The 20,873-nt window shown below is 40.7% G+C and overlaps 1 protein-coding gene across 7 annotated transcripts in view; it reads right to left on the bottom strand.

Annotated features, from left to right (window-relative positions):
* RANBP17 (RAN binding protein 17) overlaps positions 1-20,873 on the bottom strand; it is a 181,266-nt gene that overhangs the window by 38,847 nt on the left and 121,546 nt on the right. For 5 of the 7 annotated variants that reach the window (XM_028722173.2, XM_077926479.1, XM_028722171.2 and 2 more), the window contains 5 exons: positions 17,354-17,442; positions 13,146-13,253; positions 9,050-9,132; positions 3,271-3,485; positions 1,040-1,178 (listed from right to left, as the gene is read on the bottom strand). In XM_028722173.2, the coding sequence (XP_028578006.2) occupies positions 1,040-1,178; positions 3,271-3,485; positions 9,050-9,132; positions 13,146-13,253; positions 17,354-17,442 (634 nt within the window). The remainder of the gene's footprint in view (positions 1-1,039; positions 1,179-3,270; positions 3,486-9,049; positions 9,133-13,145; positions 13,254-17,353; positions 17,443-20,873) is intronic. The other 2 variants (XM_077926480.1, XM_077926482.1) reach the window with 2 other exon arrangements.

Here is a 20,873-nt window from a genome sequence, read left to right as displayed (position 1 = left end):
TGGATAAGGATATAATCGGACAATATATCCTCTCCTGCATCCCTGAACATTCCCACACATCCAAGGCCTAGTTATGTATTTAACTGTTGGGTTGTATTTGCCCACTGCTTGTGCATGTCAACACCATGGCTGCAGTTTTCAAAAAGAGTGCTTACGAGTTGGTCGGTGTTACATTTGTGAATTTACCAACATGCTCTGTATTTCATATGTTTGCATTTGTGCTTTAATGCTTTGAATGTCTGCTGTGTGGTGCTTTGGCCACAGCTCATTGCAGAAAAGCACCATACAATTAAACTCCATCCATCCATCCATCCATCCATTCATCAATCAATCAATCAATCCATCAAACTGAGAGACAGTTGAATTTCCAGTATTCTGACACCCCCACTAACATCCAGCATCCTCACAAACACCCAACTCTATTTTAGGAACAGGAAACATTATCCAGTTTCATGGGAAGTTTCATTATGAAGCAATTTTATGCAATTGGACCAGGAAGCCTGAATTCAAATTCCAGCCCACCAATGAAGTCAAGGGAACTACTATTGCTTGATTCATTTCCCTCTGCAAAATGAAAATATTGGTGACAGGCTTGTTTGTAAGGTTGAATGAGTTACAGAAACTATGCCCTGGTTAGAATGTTCTGTGAGGAGAGTGAATTACACATTTTTATAAAAATTGTTTGGAGCAACACTGAAGAAAGGGACAAAAGTTGGATTTAAATGAGGAGTGTGTATGGACCATGGTTCAGCATCAAAAGTTCTTAACGAATGGCAGTAATATGCATATTTATGTCATTAAATTCACTGGGAGTTATGTTACTGATGTCCATGAGCTGATGTCTATAGCCATGACTGCTTGAGGACCAGAACTGTTAATTTCCCCACAAAATAACCATTTTATATAAAAATAATAATACTGTGCAGCATTGGAGTCACAGCAACAAAATTAAATTCTCTGGAAGCTATACCATATTGCTTTTGACTGCTGCACAGTAGTTTTTACACCCTTCCTTAGCTGAGTTGCATGGTGTACTTACCCAGTGCAGTAAGTCCTTCAGATATTGAAGTAAATATATACATTAGTACATGAGGCTCTAAACTGGTGATAAAACTCATGTGGTCCTGGGTGAGACATTCCAAGAGTGGATAATAAGACTGGCCTAGTTTTCGATATTGCTAGGGTTGGGGGGAGGGAGAGACAGAGAGAAAGAGACAGTTGAAAAGTTACTCCATGTGGATTATTAACATTTATTGCATTAAAATACCTGCAAAGTAACTTCAATGCATTCTGGATTATCTACTGCATTAAATCAATTTTACACTGGAAACAAACCCAGCATAAGATATACCCTGGGCTGTGTTTAGTCTGTTCTATAGACCACCAAACTGGTGCCAAAGTAATCTGCATTTTGAAACTTGTATTAATTATGCAAATGCAGCCAGCTTATTCATAGATCAGATCATTTTGCAACTTTGTTCTGTTAAGTATGGAAAGAGGAAAGGAGCTGCACAAGCACTAAAGATTTCCCCGCTAACTAAGGCCAATATTCAAAGTATAGAACACACAATTCTGTCTATATGTTGACTTCCCTACTGGAGAGAGGAGAGATAACTGTGTGCATTTACACACATGTAGGCACACTCTGTGGGGGGAAAGGGAGTGAGAATATACACCATTACTTCTGAGCAACAAAGCAACAGCCATAACACCTAAGTATTTACCAGTTGCTATCCTTAACTTTTAAAAACATTAGCAAATCTTGCTTCCATTCTGCAAACACAGATATGTTCCTAGCTGTTATTGGGGACAGTGTGAAGGAGCAACAGAACATCCACACAGCCCAAACAACATTCTGTTCCAGGCATGGCTTTGTTTGCTCCTTGTTGTCATCTAAGAGTATCATGCCCTGGATTTTAATCCTAAAATTGAAAATAGTCTATTTCCAGGCTCTTACTGAAATCAGTGTCCTGGGCTGGATATGCACCAGATTTTAGCCTCCAAACTCTGAAAATAGCTTAATCATTTGGGGGCATGTGTTTTGAGGGAGAAATATACAACTCTCCTATCGCTGCTGTAAAAAATAAATAAATCACAGTACATTAACTGCTTACAAAAAAACCTGCTCCTGTGGCATTCTACCACCTATTGGCTCTTCCACATATTCCACTGTTGAAAACGCTGCACTATGTCATGCTTTTATAAATTTTATTTTGCAGTTTTACAGAAATCCAAATCCAATATTCCCCACCACACACTGCTTTTAGACCATGGTCATCTCTGATCACAGTATGTGGGGATTTTACTGGAAGGGGAACTTGACTGGCCCTTCCATCCTATCTGGTACATGTCTAGCATTTGCACATCAGTTGTAGCTGCTGAAGACTCAAAACTACACTCGAGTCAAGGCCTCATGTATTAACTCAAACTTTCTTTGGGAATATTTTGGCAAGTAGTGAAAGTCAGCAAGTCTCCCCACTAATTTCTTTCTTTCTTTTTTTTGCAGGGAAAAAGGGGTCTTTCATGCCCTGCTTGACTCGACTGCTTATACAATCAATGCATATCTCCTTATACAATTAAAAATTGCTTCTGCATAGAACTGTTTATAGGTTAGCCATTATAACGAGAGAGTCTAGCTTTATATGCTCGACTTCATTTTTCCACAACCATGAATGGTTTTCTACAAGGTGAGTTGTATAAACCAATAAAAGGCAAATTAAAATTGCTAAGGCCCAGTTTATCTAGTACTGAAAGAACAAACGACTTGGTTCAATACTACAGTTTTGACAATGGCAGAATTTCTCTCTCCCGTATGCCAAGTAGTGGACTGTTAGCATCGTTACCATTAAACCCATATGAATAGCTGTCAGAAGACTAATATTTCAGAAAAAATATGCCCCAAATTTCATAAGGAAAGGTTGTTGGTGTGCACTGTTACCGAAAAGGCATTATGGCATCTAAGCTAAATTAGAACAACGTGGAAAACAATTCTACTGCCATTCAGGAGAGGTATTAGACACAGAAGATAATTTGACCAATATCCTCTTATCCTTGTGATGCATTTTAAACATTTTGAAGTGAATACTTATCACTTGAGATAATGGAAATACTAATGGTATATTTGACTCTAAGAATGCAAATAAATGCAGGTAGCTGAGACTAAAAAGAGCTGCCTTTGAGTTGTTCTAGATCCCCCTCTCTCTCCATTTTAAGCCTGTGGTGGTGATTTCATATTTTGCATAAAGACTCCCAAGACGAATAATTGCTTACTAGCAAGTCACTGTGGGAGACTGAGAGCAGCATTTTGACAAAGGCCTGAAGTACATTGTCAAAGTGGTTGTCCCCATACAACTTGAAGACGCCAAAGCTGACATAATTTCCACACAAGGCAGATTTGAGTGCACAATAACAGATGGAGATACCCTTGAGTTTCAGTGGATAAACTTGATCTTTCGACAGAGTCCCAAGGGAGAGGATCTGATTACCTGTTTTCAAGGAAGGGGGAGGGGGGGAGGAGAATAAGGGATAAAGAGAGGAATTGACATAAGTAACTGAAAAAACTGAAAACTGTGTCGCTTCATGTTTCCATTTTACTGGGTTTTTATTATTATCTGAACACCCCATAACATTGATATTCTAGAATAGTACCATTTTAAAGGAATCACAACAATATATTTAAACAGAAGGTCCATAATAATACAATAAGGCAGGAGAACCAAACTGACCGTGGTTTCTTCTAGTGAGATTGATACCAAGTTCTAGAGATTGCATATTCTAACATAAATGGTCATTCTAAAATACATGGTTATTTATATACAAACATTAAACACAGAGCATAAACAGGTGGTTTACTTTTACCAGGCCATAAGAATGAATTACTGTTTTTAAAGCTTCAGTATTCTTTCCCCTTATTCTAGTAATGCAATTGTTTGGCATGCTTAGTTTGAGACATTGGCTATTTTGAGACCTGCTGAACAATTCAGAGGCCTTTGTAAAGGTGCTACCTATGATAAAGAGATAAGACACCTGTCAATGGCCCTTGAGATATTGCAAAAAAAGGGGAGAAATACTGCACATGAAGCTGCTGGGCTGAAGGGAATATAGTGATGAATACTTTTTAGCTCGAGTCTACTGATGTGCTTCTTCATCTCTACATCAACTTCCAAGTCCCTGGTGCAGTGAAAATTGCACTGACTTCACAGCTCCATTGGCCAACACCTGCAGTGAGTATGGCTCCTGCTGTACCCCAGAAAAATACATCACACTGGCTCTGCTGGCGATCTAAACTCCATTCCATGACTTGCCTGACTTGTGGAAATACTAGCATATGAGGCCTGTAAAGGTATTTGACTTGAGATTGGTATCTGTTTAAGAATAGTTGTAAAGAACAGCCTCGAAAGAAGCCTGACTTGCCTGACTTGTGGAAATACTAGCATATGAGGCCTGTAAAGGTATTTGACTTGAGATTGGTATCTGTTTAAGAATAGTTGTAAAGAACAGCCTCGAAAGAAGCCTGACTTGCCTGACTTGTGGAAATACTAGCATATGAGGCCTGTAAAGGCATTTGACTTGAGATTGGTATCTGTTTAAGAATAGTTGTAAAGAATAGCCTCAAAAGAAGATACTGACCAGTTACTGAGAACAGTTCTAAAATGGGTAACAGGATAATCAAGAGCAAAATGAGCTAAGATCCGAAGAAAACACGCTGGATTAAAACTTTTACATCACAGACTACCTGAGAAGTATCACTTTTAGGGGAAACTATTGTTGGTAATATGTAAAACACAACTTCCTGGGCTCTATCTATAAAAGAGTTGCCCTTGTTCCATCCTTCTACACCAGGCAAACCTGGCCCCCCAGTTGTTTTGGGACTACAATTCCCATCATACCTGACCACTGGTCCTGTTAGCTAGGGATGATGGGAGTTGTAGTCCCAAAACAGTTGGAGGACCAAGTTTGGCCATGCCTGTTCTACACAGTAAGGGGATTAACATGAATACTTGTGAGGGGATCAAGCTGGCTAGCACCCCTAGCCTGGTTGATTGGTCCAGAATTCTCCTTCCTGTAGGTGCATAGGGCTCCTATTCACAGCCCTACACACAGCCATCTCTAACCCCTAATTCTAACTCGACAGAGAGCAATACTGTATTTACTCGAATGTAATGCACACCTTTTTTGGTAATGAAACTTAGGGTGCACATTAGATTTGATGGCACAATAGATTTTTTGGTTTCAAGGTTTTGAAAACTGAGGTGTGCATTAGATTCGATGGTGCATTGGATTCGTGTAAATACGGTATTCTAATTTTTCACAAAGTATAATGCTGCTGAGTCTCCACCCTCCCCAAAAGATCTCCAATACTTCCCAAATTATTTTTAAGCCAACTTTTAAAGGAAGCTAGAGAGTATCTGTGGGGGGATTTTAGGACACACATGTTCTGAGAATGACAAGAATCTCAAATTGATCAAGGGAACATTGGAAGTGGCAGCTAAGAAGCTGGATAATAAGCAGGCAGCAAACGGAACAATGAGCTGCTTCAGTGCACCACTCATTTCCAAAGTGTGCATTCCCTGAGAGTCCTGGCCACCACACACACTGGGGAAAATATAGGCTTATTTCCAGGATGCTTTTGATGAATGATGCTATCAACCTGGAGTTGTGTTCTATATGCTATGCACCTTCTGACCTAATAACAGAGCTACTAAAAGCTTGTGATGATAAGAGTGCAACATGCAATCATCTTCTCACCTGTTTACATGCTTAAAGGTAAAGGGACCCCTGACCATTAGGTCCAGTCGTGGCCGACTCTGGGGTTGAGGCGCTCATCTCGCTTTATTGGCCGAGGGAGCCGGCATACAGCTTCCAGGTCATGTGGCCAGCATGACTAAGCCGCTTCTGGCAAACCAGAGCAGCGTCCGGAAACACCGTTTACCTTCCTGCCAGAGCGGTACTTATTTATCTACTTCCACTTGATGTGCTTTTGAACTGCTAGGTTGGCAGGAGCGGGGACCAAGCAACGGGAGCTCACCCCGTCGCGGGGATTCGAACCACCAACCTTCTGATTGGCAAGTCCTAGGCTCTGTGGTTTAACCCACAGCGTCACCCGCGTCCCTCTGTTACGTGCTTGCTGGTGTTTAAATTTCACTTTGATTACATGATTCCAGTGCTATCTTTGATATTGTTCTCATCTTTTTGGAAGACATGGAAGGATGGGCAGGGGTCAAGCACACCCACCATCTACTGTTTCAGTCTTCTCCAACCACCAACCTCCATATGTTTTGGACTCCCACAAACTCTGACCACTGGCAAAGCTGGTTGGGGCTGATGGAAATTGTAGTCAAAACATCTGGAGGATACAAGGCCGGGTAAGCTTGCACTATTGGGATAATTTCCTATTAATGAGGCAGCAGGCACAAACCTTGTGGTTTGCTTGCAGCACCTCTACTGCAACCTTGTTGTTAGGGGAGGTGAAGTAAAGGTGGGACGGGGAGGGCATATTCAACAGGTTGCAGTTTCGAGTTACAGAAGCGGACTTAGCAATAGGCTAGTCAATAGGGACTATTTAGCAGAAAATGGTCTTAAAATGCTGTGGGTTGAACCACAGAGCCTAGGACTTGCCGATCAGAAGGTTGGGCAGTTCAAATCCCCACGATGGAGTGAGCTCCCGTTGCTCGGTCCCTACTCCTGCCAACCTAGCAGTTCGAAAGCACAAAGTGCAAGTAGATAAAGAGGTACCGCTCCGGTGGGAAGGTAAACGGCGTTTCCATGCACTGCTCTGGTTTGCCAGAAGCGGCTTAGTCATGCTGGCCACATGACCCGGAAGCTGTCTGCGGACAAACGCCAGCTCTCTTGGCCAATAAAGTGAGATGAGTGCTGCAACCCCAGAGTCGGTCACGACTGGACCTAATGGTCAGGGGTCCCTTTACCTTTACCTTTAAGAAAATCACCACCCCTATTTCAAAATGAAACTAATTTGAACAGCATGCTTCACACAATTGCAGGATGCACCAGTAGAGTATGGATTCTTAGAGTAACAGAACTGAGGCATTCTTTAAATCAGATTGACATGCTGCAAGTATCACTAAAAGAAGAGAATATTGTGTGATGTTAAACTACACGAGTTTATCAGATGCTAAAACTGCCAATACATATAGCTACAGAATGTAAATACCATGAGTGCTCAGTATAAAGGAACAAGAGTTGTTAACGGGGCAAAAAATATAGTCCATTATTAAAATGGGCAATCTATTAAAAATAATATTTATTACACAGCAAAGAACAATTTAACTTTTTTTAAGAGGCATTATTTTATTATGTTGCTAGGGTGGAATGGATTACAACACTAAGCTTTCCACAATAGATGTTCTAGAAGCAATTTAAAGCTCATTAGAAATAATGTCCCTGGCTACTGGAAAATGTGGTAAATGTAATCCACATCCAAATGTTACCTGGGCTATGAGAACAGGAAATTGTTCTGTGCTACTGTGGCTAACCTTGAATCTGACCCTGGACGGTAACTGCTAGAACAGCTGAAAGCTCCAGCAAAATTAAAAACTTACATCAAAGTATATCATGACAGAATGTAGATAAATAAAAAACAGCATATTGAAAATATTACTTTTTCTGTCAGTCTTTCGTAATGGCAAGGTAGTAAGGGCTGCTAAAAATACAAGGGGCTCCCGTCACAAACACTAGAACAATACATATATTAGGATCTAGAACAATTACGTCTCACTTTCTGATACTTAGCACATCTGAATCCGTTATACCTATATGCAGAGTTTCCGATTAGCCTACACTATCATGGAACACAACTGAAGGCCAAGTCTGCTGTAGTGCAGGGGCGGTACAATGATGGACCACTTAGTGCTTAACTGGTTACCTGGATTCCACTCAGATATGTGCCCTTAGTCGACATCGTGATGACAGAGGAGTGCAAATATAGCAGAGAGTGATGGGAGAGACTCCATCAGGCAAGGCCTCTTTCCACCTGCCTTGCCCCACCCTCTAGTCTCTGCTTCTCAATTTGTATTATATTATTTTATGTATTGTGTCTTGCCGTTCTTTTATTGATTAGAAATTTATTATAACTGCTGAGCAGATTTCTGTTTAACTTTTATATGTTATTATTATTATTTAATACTATTCTAGTGATTGTTGAATGTTACTTTTTTGATACAGGCTACCTATTTTAAAGTTATGTTTTATTATCACATTTTTGTATTGCATTGGATTGTTATAAGATGTACATTTTTTGTTTCTTCAGCTTGTAAACCGCCTTGAGTATTGTAAGATTGAAAGGCGGTATACAAATTAAAAATGATGATGATGATCAATAGGCAGTGGCTTTCCAGCATGACAAAAAGGAGCTGTTTCAGTCCTACCTGGAGATCCCAGGGATGCAGTTTGGAAATTTATGCATGCATCTTTGAACACTGATACTTTGCTATTTAGGGGCTTGAGAAGGCCATTCCCTCCCTCCCTCCCTCCCTTCCTTCCTTCCTTCCTTCCTTCCTTCCTTCCTTCCTTTCTTTCTTTCTTTCTTTCTTTCTTTCTTTCTTTCTTTCTTTTTTTCCTCCCTCCCACTTCCAAATGGCACCCTCAACTTACTGGGTCTCAACTGTCCTCAACATTCAACAGGCCGCGTAAGTTCACAGGTTCTTGTGCGCTTGTTTTGATTTTGTTTAACTTTTAAAAAACACATAAATGAACTGATATACTTCTTTGAACGTAGGGAATTTCCAAGTATACAGGAGCTACTAGCTTATTTTTCAAATTGCCTTATTTTGCTTCCAGCCTGATAGGCAAAAGATCACGCAAGTGCAGTGCTAGAGGGATGGTGGCTTCCCTGTTGGAATCTGTCCCTAAGGTTGGTGTATACAAAGCAACCTGCTGTCCAGAAACAGTCTAAACTCATCATCTCTCACAGTAGGCCTTGCAAATATCAACGTATTTGGAAGCTAAATCTTGCTTAATGAGAATGAGAAACTCCTTTGTTTCTAAAAAGGCAAGGTGATATATATAAAACAAAGCATCAACAGTTGCTCACCGTAAGTGCAAATCATCTTACTGGCCTCCCTGAAGAGGAGAATTCCATTAGGAGAAGACACATCAAAATTTAAACGCTGCGATCTGGAGGGAAAGTAGCAACATCTCTTCAAATAACCCAATAAAACAAACATTAATCATACATGCTATAACAGTGAACTCAGGTACAGTGGTGCCCCGCAAGACGAATGCCTCGCAAGACGGAAAACCCGCTAGACGAAAGGGTTTTCCGTTTTGGAGGTGCTCCGCAAAACGAATTTCCTATGGGCTTGCTTCGCAAGACGAAAATGTCTTGCGAGTTCCTGCAGGGTTTTTTCCCTCCCCCCCCTTTTCCCCAAGCCGCTAAGCCGCTTATCAGCTGATCCGCTAAGCCGCTTAACAGCTGATCGCTAAACCGCTTATCAGCTGATCCGCTAAGCCGCTTAACAGCTGATCCGCTAAGCCGCTTATCAGCTGATCCGCTAAGCCCACTAAGCCGCTAATAGCACTAATCCGCTAATCCGCTAATGGGCTTGCTTCGCAAGACGAAAAAACCGCAAGACGAAGAGACTCGCGGAACGGATTCTTTTCGTCTTGCGAGGCACCACTGTACTGAGTTATGGTGGTCAAACAGCTAAATCAGGGGTGCCGAGAAACCAGAGGGAGGTATGCTCAGGAGAACCCCCAAGACTTGCCGAAGTAGGAAAGAAAACACAGAGAGACTTAGTGGGGAGATGTACCCCAAAACAGTCCAATGGGGACTGAGCATGTTAAGTAGCCACAGAACACTGTTTTTTAATTTTTTATTTATTTAAGAATTTAACTGCTTATTGCATGGATTTTCTGTAAGCGGGAACAACTGACGCATCTGAATCAAAATGCAAAGAAGACAGTTGTGAAGAGAAGAGAACTAATACATAGTGCTGATTAAACACAGTGGCCAATTTAATAGAAAAAACATTTTTTATAAGTTGGAACCCCCTGAAGCTTTCTGTTGCTTTGGTGGGCCAGACATTTTACTGTTACTGAATAAATGTTCTTGTTTAAATAAATAAAAGCATTTTTTTTAAAAAAAAACACAGCACCTTGATTTCAGTATTTGAATTCTACACTAGCTGCAGTTTTCAAAGTGACTTCCAAGTATTAACTCCCCTCAGTGATTTTCACAAGAGGATCTACCACAACGCCCCACTTCTTCAAGTGAAAGGTGCATATTCACTACATTCTCCTGTATGGAATGAAAGGATTAGTTTCAAAATATGTGGAAAGCCATCATGAAGGTGCTGAGGTGGAAATAGATTTATCTCACAGGCACTAAGAAGGATGAAGCATGATCCCATGCTTCCTTTTACACACGTACACCCTGCCACAGTTGCGGATATTTCTTCTTGTTCCATATGAGTGACATCTTTTATGTATTTACAGTGCTGGTTTATTGGTGGTTTAAATTGTTGTTATACTTATGTTTTCATTTATTGCATCTACTGAACTTTTGTAAATAGCTTCAGTACTATTTTTGTGAAATGCTAGATTAAATTAAATTAAGTAATAATTAAAATAATGAAGGAATGGAGCAAAATGTTCCATTCATTTGTACAGGCATAGCAAAGCTTTGTGGATACCAGAGAGACCTATCAGATTTTCAGTTCTCTACAAGAAGTTGCAATTTTGTATGGCACCGAAATGCTTTACAAAATGTGTGTATTACATACACTGTAGAAAATGGTAACATCTGGCAGATGGAAGAAACTGAAGCAAACCCTCATCCTATCATAATGCACAATTTGATACCCTGTAACATATTTTCACCATGTCAAAGTGTATTGTATTATGCATTTTAACCTGTAAAACCTAATTCAATACACAACTCCAGAAAAAGCAAACCCATCCCTGATGATGTTCTCTAAAGGGAACAATACAGGCTTTCTGCATACCAATAGGTAGATGAATACCATGAATATGCAAAGTAGTTCAATGAGCTTCCTCCTTTGAAGATTTAATCTACTAGCACCTCTTTGCATTGTCAGTATTTGTAAACATGTCTCCAAAAACTTTCTCCTCTAATGTCTCAGCATTACCAATTTTAGAGACGTGTGATATAGATAAATGAATGTTAAGATTGAACAACTCTCAGCCCACCTCACATGGCTGTTGTGAAGGTAAAAGGGGAAGACAATGGACACAACCTTGAGCTCCTGGATGAAAGATCAAGCTCCAAATATAGATCAAGTAACAAATTTGTGCAGTTTCACAACCCTCAGCAAAACATATGCATACAAAACATTTTGCAGGAATTGATAAACATGTTTGTGTTATAGTATAGTCCATAGGAATATTAACTTGTTGCAGCTGAAAGGTGTTTAATTATTATTTGGTTGTATTTGTTGATTCATTTTGTATTTCTGTATCATCGTAATCATTATTACATTACATACCCTTTACCAACAGGTCCCAGGGCAGGTTTCAACACTTTAAAATTGTGTTAATAACAGTTAAAAACAGTTCATAGCCATAGGAATTGGGTGAGTCCTAAAAACACACACATCTCAGCTGTCAAAGGCCAGGGTAATGATGTTTATAGTATATTAATAAATAGCAGTCCAGTGATGACAAACAAACTAGAAGTGGTTGCATGAGCCAACCATCTATGATTTTTTTCTGTACAAGTGGAACACCACTTGGGGAGTGAAATGATATGGACACAGTGCTTTAAAAAAACATTCCCCAGTATCCTCCTCCATCCTACTTGAGGTAGTCCCCCACCCATACTGGAAGGGGCCCTTTCTAAGTCTCAGGTGGGGGGTGTCAGCATCCCTTCCAGCATCCCGCTTGATTAGCATTAAGCGTCCTTAGCAATGGTGCTGTTTGCTGAGTGCAAAAGCTTTAGAGCTGCTCTGAGTTTTCTACTCGAATGTCCAACTGACTTTCTAAAAAATGAAAACTAAGTGTCTGCTGGCCCTCAAATCCTACCCCTTCTACCTATTTGTCAGCAGTCCTGACAATGATCAACTTGTAGAGCAGAGGTCGGCAGCCTAAGGCCCGGGGGCTGGATATGGCGCGTGGGGATCGTTTAACCGCCCCCCGAGCCGCCCCCAAACCCTGCTGCCCACTCGGCAAGTCCCCGTGCACTGCACTAAACCGGCACAGCACGGCTCGGGGACTCACTTCTGCGGCGCTGGCGGGGCTTCCTATCGGATGCAGGAAGCTCCTGCAGCCAATAGGAAGCTATAGGCACCTCCTCCACACCGAAAATAGCGTCCGCGCATGCGCCTGCTCCGCGCCGGAACGGCCCACAGAGAGATCTCCGGGGGAGTGAAGCGGTTCAGGCTGCTTAAGGCTTGCCGACCCCTGTTGCAGAGCAATCCTATGCATATTTATTCAGAAGCAAGTCCAACTGTGTTCAATGAAGCTGATTCTCAAGTCAGTGTGCACAGGACCCAGTTTGAGTAAATCCCATTGAACTTAATGGGATTCACCGCTGAGCAAAATATTTGCAGGACTGTATTGTGCTGGAGGAGTCTCTTGAGAGTCCCATGGACTGCAAGAAGATCAACCCTATCCATTCTGAAGGAAATCAGCCCTGAGTGCTCACTGGAAGGACAGATCCTGAAGCTGAGACTCCAATACTTTGGCCACCTCATGAGAAGAGAAGACTCCCTGGAAATGACCCTGATGTTGGGAAAGATGGAGGGCACAAGGAGAAGGGGACGACAGAGGACGAGATGGTTGGACAGTGTTCTCGAAGCTACCAGCATGAGTTTGACCAAACTGCGAGAGGCAGTGGAAGAGAGGAGTACCTGGAGTGATCTGGTCCATGGGGTCACGAAGAGTCGGACACGACTAAACGACTAAACAACAACAACAACATTGCACAAGAACTTCAAGGACTGCAATTGTTTGTGTGAACATGGCCTTAAGGTGTGACCTTTCAACGTCAACATCATTTTGAAGAAAGACCCCAGAGGAATCTCAGATGTGATTTTCACAAATGCAAAATAAAGTTTGTTTTGAAGGAATTCCAAAGCATGGCAATGGTAGTTGCATATTCCAAGTCTGAAAACATAATACAATCTCTAAAGTTTATCAGGACAGTTGAGCAAGCCTATGATTAATTCTACCTGTTTTGCATCATCTCAGCCATGAGCTTCAAAATAGGAGTAGTACATGCTGGTTCACGATACCACAGCTCAATAGCTCTTTGAAGAATAGGGAGATATGACGGGTATCTTTCATAATGTAAGTTAAAGATAAAATTCTTAATAAAAGATTCTCATCACACACAGCTTCATTTCAATACTTACTTTTAAAAACATGACTAAGGTTTGAGGTCTATTCTTTAGCTGCTATAAATTATCTCTGAAACCAAGCCAAATTGCTTCAAAAGACAATCTTAATGTGCACTAACTGAAGATTTTGTTTTGTAGCCATATCAATCACTAGAGAATCAAAGATCTTGCTGACGGGTCCAACCTCTGGCAGCCCAAGAGCAGCAGAGGCAAATTTAATGAAAGAATCAACCATGCTAAAGTTAGAGGAATAGTTTAAGAACAGACAACACTAATAAAAAAACCCTGTGTAGCTACAAAGGAAGAAAAACAAGGATATCAATCAATATATCAATGCTCCTAGTCCTAAATGGAAAGCCATCAGAGCAAAATGCTCTGATAACTTCCGCTGTAAAAACTCTGCAAATATCCTGATATGGCTAGCCAGTTCAATCAAAACTGAGGAGCTCTAGCAGTAGGTATTTGGAGATAAAGTTTAGGTGATGGAAACCCAAAGGAAGAATGGCTTCTGGCATGCTTGATTTCATGGATGCCTAGTATAGTGACAGAAGGAACTTCATAGACAGTTCATTCAACTTTTTTTAATATCTGCTTTCCTTCATTGATAACTTGGATGTTCTGTTTTCTTAGCAAAAATAAATAAATTTTAGTGGAGTTTCTGAACATTCAGTAGATATTATGTAAAGGGACCCCTGACCATTAGGTCCAGTCGTGGCCGACTCCGGGGTTGCGGAGCTCATCTCGCTTTATTGGCTGAGGGAGCCGGCCTACAGCTTCCAGGTCATGTGGCAAGCATAACTAAGCAGCTTCTGGTGAAGCAGAGCAGCGCACAGAAACGCCGTTTACCTTTCCGCCGGAGTGGTACCTATATATCTACTTGCACTTTGATGTGCTTTTGAACTACTAGGTTGGCAGGAGCTGGGACTGAACAACAGGAGCTCACCCCGTTGCAGGGAATCGAACTGCTGACCTTCTGATCGGCCACCCGCGTCCCTCAGTAGATATTAGATTGCTGCAGTATCTCCTGTTTTAGGGAGGGTCCTGACTGGCAGCTGAGCCAGTCTACTTGATTCTGCCCTGATGACTCTCTCCTTAAGCAAACAGGAGGTTGCCTCCTTCTTCAGGGATTTTGAGCACAGGCTCCCTGTCTGGTGATGTAGGCTTTTGTGGCAACACTGTTGGTCATAATGTGAATGCAGTAACCTGTCAACTTGGAAGCCAAATGTGATGAGCCTGGGTGCACTCGAAGGCTTCTGGCAATGGGATGTCCATTGGTCAGAGTGGCACCTGTTGTGACTGTTATTCTAAAAAGATTGCTCCTTTGGGCAGCCTCGGCTTAGCTGAGCTGGCAAAATCTAACAAGTGATGGAGCAAAAGATTGCTGCCAAAAGCCAAAACCTATGGGTTTGAACCCTTGGAAGTTGGATTTTCAGAAGTAGGGTCTACATGGTCTGGAGGGATGTCTTGCACTTTATAACGTGCCTATGGACAAAAATTTCATCTCACAAAGTCTGGCCAGGAGTTTCGGGCAAGCATTTTGTGGAAGAGGGGGAAATTGAAGTCTTAGGACAAATGGATAATTATGGACAAATTGATAAGACTTGAATTTCCCCTCCTCCACTAAATTTTGATCTGCAGACATCAATATATAACCAATCAAATGTACACTAGAATCAAATTTACATTAAAAGATATGCTACACTTCTCAAAGCAGTGTCTAACACAAACTCATTCAAATGATTAAAATCAGAATGCAGTCTCATTAACAGAGTTTTCAATAGTCATGTGGTTCTAATATTTACTTATCTCAAGAAACTACATACTTTGATCATGTTATAGGACCTATTTCTTGAGGATTATCACAAAATAGGTCATATAACATGATCAAAGTATGTAGTTTCTTGAGATAAGTAAGTGTTAGAACCACATGACTACTAAAACTATGTTAATGAGACTGCATTCTGATTTTATGCTTAAGGGCGCATGGTCTTAGAAAATATTGTTCCTGTATATTCAAAAGTACCCTGCACACCTAATATGCTGTATTGCTGAATATACAAGGAAAACCAACTTCCAAAATATAACACTTGAATCACTGACAGTTTGACATATCAATATTTTAAAAGAAACGAATGACTTTCATATTCATGATATTTTTAGTTCCATGCACCTTCCCTCGCAATACTTCAAGAACAGCCTATATACCTTACCACCAGAAATGTCTTTAAAATATTTGGAGATATTTTAATAAAGCCTTATGAGAGATCAAATAACAACTTTGTAACAGATTTTTCTATTATTGCACATATTTGCTCTTCATCCTTTGCCCAGAGGGAAAAACTATAAATCTTTTCTCAACTGAATGAACACCATTTATCATATTCATTTTCTTGTCAATACAATTATGAAAAGCCTTTGGCCTTTTTCCAAGGAGCCTGATTTGTTACAGAAACCCAATTAGTATAAGCAAGCCTGCTACAAACAATCCTATTTTACAGGATAATGTTACTATTCTGCTTGCTGGGCTATTCGCTTCTAAACATTACCCAAGAACTGTTATAATATATAAAACATAATAATTCCCAGGTTAAAGACCAAGTCAAAGATGTTATGAATTCTGTTCATCTTTGCCATCTAGTGGACAGAAGTAAAATCAGAGTGGTTTCCTCAAATCTGAAGAGGATATCTAAGGGGGTCACCACTAGCAATTTTAAGACCACTTTTGAATCTTTTAAAAATGTTGCTCATCTGAAATGGAAGCAGGGCTCTCTAGAAAATTCATGCATATGACTGATGATGGCTGCTTCATCTTTTGCTCTCTTCCTTTTATTCTACTTGCTGCTGAATCATTTTGATACAGTTTTAATATTCCTAGGTTTTAATCTGCATACTGCTTGGATTTTTGATTTTTTTTACATATAGGGAATCAAAAAATGTAAAAATAAAATAAATAAATCCTATTTTTAGAGTGAGGTGTCCTTTTTCTTTCTTTCTAAAAACACCCAAACCACTTTTCTATATAGGCAGGAGAAACACAAAAACAAGTTTAAATATTACTTAAGAAAACCTGCAACTGGAAGATCTTAAATTGCTAAAGCCCTAAAGTGTTTGAGTTGACTTTATATACTATCCACCTGATGATGATGATGGTGATATAATAATAATAATAATAATAATAATAATAATAATAATAATAATACCCCACCCATCTGGCTGGGTTTTCCCGGCCACTCTGGGCGGCTCCCAGCAGAATATTAAAAACACAATACAGCACCAAACATTACAAACTTCCCTAAACAGGGTTGCCTTCAGATGTCTTCTTAAAGTCAGATAGTTGTTTATTTCCTTGACATCTGATGGGAGGGCATTCCACAGGGCAGGTGCCACTACCTAAGGTGGGCAAGTTGTAAAAGTCCAGAAAGGCCCATGGCTTTGTAGGCTTCAGACCCTTAAATCCCCTAGGAACTCAAGCTGCTCAACTTGCTCACCCCACCCTTTCAAACCCACAAGTGAGCATCCAATATCTGCAGAAAAAGTAATTTTGGTTTCCCAGCACAGCGTAAGAGAAGACTCAAATAATGGAAATCCTACAGCATGCATAATGTCACATGAGAGATCTCATAGTTACTTACACAGTAATGACTAAAATATACTAAATACAATTTCTTCAATGGGTGGATTATGATGATAATAAAAAGAAATCAGAAAGAGCCCCGATAGCAGAGGTACATCACACTGTAAATTAAAGGGCTTTAAATTAATCTAAGTATTGCAGGCTAACAATAGAGTAGGAGAATAATTAGGGATTAGTGTGGCACAACCCCCGCTCTGCCAAAAGTGACCTCCTTGTGGTCTCTCTCCAAATGTTGCCCTCTCGGTTAATGGTATGATTGCAACTGTACTGTAATTTTAGCTGATTACGCATTAGTTCATTTAGCTTTGTTTCCTCTTCCCCACTGTGCCACACTATTAAACTAATGCAAGGGACCTGGCATCCCTCTGTGCACAGAGCCGGCATTGTCATAGTGTAATAAGGATACATCCAGTCAAACAGCATGGTGTAGCTGGTCTTTGTGTTCAGAGCAAAGGCAATCCCTCGAAGATCTCTCGCCAGTCCGATCAACATACGCTGTCAGTGGGAAAGAGACACAGTAATTGATTTTCACGTTAGCACAGAGCAGATGGAGTCATGATCAGCCAATAATGAGCACAATATCTGATTTTAATTCATTAGCGTAAACGTCTTTCCCCCCCTTTTTTCTTTTAAAAAAACCTAGGGCTTCTAAGTCTCCAACTTAAATATTAATACTAAGCAAGTGATTTTTGCGCAGCGATAAGCTTATCAATAGAAATAATAAAATGTATTCAGCTTGAAATAGTAGATATGAGATCATATAATAAATTAAAGCCCAGAAGACACATTAAACAGAAAGTAACTTCTATTTATATTCCCACTTTCATTTTTCGTTTTTCTCTTTTTAAACTAGGCATGGGGATCTGCACTGAGGTCACTTATTCTAACTTGGTTATCCCTCAGAAATAGTCTGAGCAAAATTTATTTAGCTGTTCAGTTTTATGTTTGAAACAAGAATAGATGCTAAGCATGGAGTATGAATATATATTTCCATAATTATTATTTAGTATATTCATTATTGAGTGTGTGTGTGTGTGTGTGTGTGTGTGTGTGTGTGTGTATCAACATGCAATTCATGGAAAACATTTATTAGAATAAAATGTTTGTTTTTAAAGATTGACCCATGCATCCTCTTTATAAAAACAGATTCAACAGCTGCTGAAATTGTTTAAAAGACAATTCCTAAAATCATATGTAGACTTCAAGTGTACATGGCTGTCCTCTCTCTAGGAGAGGAAAGTGGTGCTTTTAGGTAAATAAATAAGCTATGCCATTTTTAGACTCCGCAAAAAATGGGGGTTGACATTGCCATCTGCATATAGTCAGCTCTAAAATGATAATGTTAATCAGACTGACTCTGAATAGGAATTCTTTGGTCTGAAGGTTAATCAGATGGGTTTATCATAAGAAATATAGTTTGCTGGAATTATGTTTACTGCAAGACAGGGCTAATTTGAGGCATCAATGATATTCAGCCACCCTACTGAATTCGCAACATAGCATCTATCCAGCCTGTATCACCCATGCTGACAACGTATGGACCCAAACTAACAAGGATGAAAAGGAGCAAAGTTCCCCATTTCACCTTCTTTTAACAGAAAACAACTAGAAAAGTCGTGCATATTTATTTTATATTTTTGGACAGGTTACGCCGCAAGGCCGCTCGGAAATTTGGGGAGTCCCTGAGATGCCTTGTTAATGGTGCGATTCTACTCAGAAATGTGGGACCCTTCCCTGAATCTCCCCAATTCATCTAGGAATTCGGGGTACACACAGAACCAATGCAGACTCCTAGTAAAGAAGTTATAAATTAGCATGATTTAGTGTCCAATTTTTTGCACCATTGTTTAGGGAATATATGAAGATGTAATCCATGGGAACCTTGAGTGGAACTGAACATTGGTCTAAGGAACAATTGCTGAAGGGAACAATCTCCCCTTCTGCCATGTGCTGTTCTGGGGGTTCTCCTGATGACCCCCCCCAGCAGACTCGGAGGAGGCACAGGGGGGGGGGATGATGGAGATAGTTTGGTTGCAGTAGTTGAAGTCCTTACGCTGGTTTTCACTAACAGAACCAGGTAATTGAACCCTGTCCTTTGATTTATAAAGGTAAAGGGACCCCTGACCATTAGGTCCAGTCGTAACCGACTCTGGGGTTGAGGCGCTCATCTCGCTTTATTGGCTGAGGGAGCTGGTGTACAGTTTCCGGGTCATGTGGCCAGCATGACTAAACCACTTCTGGAGAACCAGAGCAGCGCACGGAAACGCCGTTTACCTTCCTGCCAGAGGGGTACCTATTTATCTACTTGCACTTTGACGTGCTTTCGAACTGCTAGGTTGGCAGGCGCAGGGACCGAGCAACAGGAGCTCACCCCGTCGCAGGGATTCGAACCGCCGACCTTCTGATTGGCAAGCCCTAGGCTCTGTGGTTTAACCCACAGCGCAACCCGCATCCCTCGCCTTTGATTTATATTTGCCTTTTTTCTTCTTGTGGAAATAGTTTTACAGCAAACCACCCTAGTGGGCAGCAATGGTAGGATATCCACCAATGAGGGCCCAGATCTGCAATACACTACGCGAAACCTGCCCTTCCCCATGATTAGAACTAGAAACAATAACACAAAGCAAAGAAACAAGTGTAAATGTTTTTAATCTGCATAACTTATACAGGAAAATCCAGTTTATTTTGTCAAATATATTTTATGTTTGTTTTTAGCACAGAGCCCAGGGACACAGCAATGGTGTAGGGAGGGAGAATGTGGATGAGCACAGCAATGGGCTCAGAAGTGATAACAACATTTGCTAGAGTCTTGGAGCGCAGTGGGGTATGGCAGGCTAGGCTGAGACAGTGACTGGTCCCAGGTCATCTGTGAACTTCATGGATGATCAGGGACGGGAACCCATGTCTTCAAAGCCATTTCTTTCTCTTTCTCTTTCTCTTTCTCTCCCTCCCCTTGGGGTTTGGGCTATGGGGATCCATCAGTTCAAAATTTAGCACTATACCACTGAACACACGACTGTTTTGTATTACTTGTGTTTCTATCAACATCACTATGAGGTCCCCTCACTCCCTTGACCTAATTCAGTCCAAAATTATTTACATTTCTGACAAAATGCATTGAGCATAAGTAATACAGCCAATATTCTGAATAGGCAACTTGGAGAATATAACTCACTGAGCTTAGAATCTGGGATGAGACTTAGTGTGTCAGGAGAGGGAAAGGGCACTTTACAATTAAATGGCTTGGACAGGACCTGGTTATGTTACAATTCTCTTTCTGGGACTAGACTTACAATGAGACCTCAGAATGGACCTGGTCATAGAAACTTTTCTATGACCAAGACTACGTTGATGTACTGCCTGTCATTCAATACAAACAGTGTGACAGTATGAATAATTCCAACTACCCAAGTCATTTCTCAAAATCCTTTTTCTTCTATTAGCTCATTTACTTATGATTTCCAGATGAAGCCTGCTTCCCCTTATAAATGTTCATAATTTCCAATGGCAAATGTATATAACTTACAGTAGCAAAGTCTACTGTAAGCCATTACCTAAAGCAGGCTTCCTCAACCTCGGCCCTCCAGATGTTTTTTGGCCTACAACTCCCATGATCCCTAGCTAGCAGGACCAGTGGTCAGGGATGATGGGAATTGTAGTCTCCAAAACATTTGGAGGGCCAAGGTTGAGGAAGCCTGACCTAAAGCTACACAGTGCATGGCTACAGAGATCACAGAAATCACAGTTTTGTAGAGTTGGAAGGGTCATCTAGTTCAACTCCCTGCAATGTAGGAATCACACCCGACAAATCCCTGACAGATGACCATCCAGCTTCCATTAAAAAGGAGAGTCTACTGCCTTTGGAGGTTAGTTTAGCCCCTAATGACTCACACCAAAATCCATGCAACAAAGTCAATCTGGGACAG

Source organism: Podarcis muralis, chromosome 3 (assembly GCF_964188315.1).
Source record: "Podarcis muralis chromosome 3, rPodMur119.hap1.1, whole genome shotgun sequence".
Lineage (NCBI taxonomy): Eukaryota > Metazoa > Chordata > Lepidosauria > Squamata > Lacertidae > Podarcis > Podarcis muralis.
This window is presented reverse-complemented; position numbering and strand designations above follow the sequence as displayed.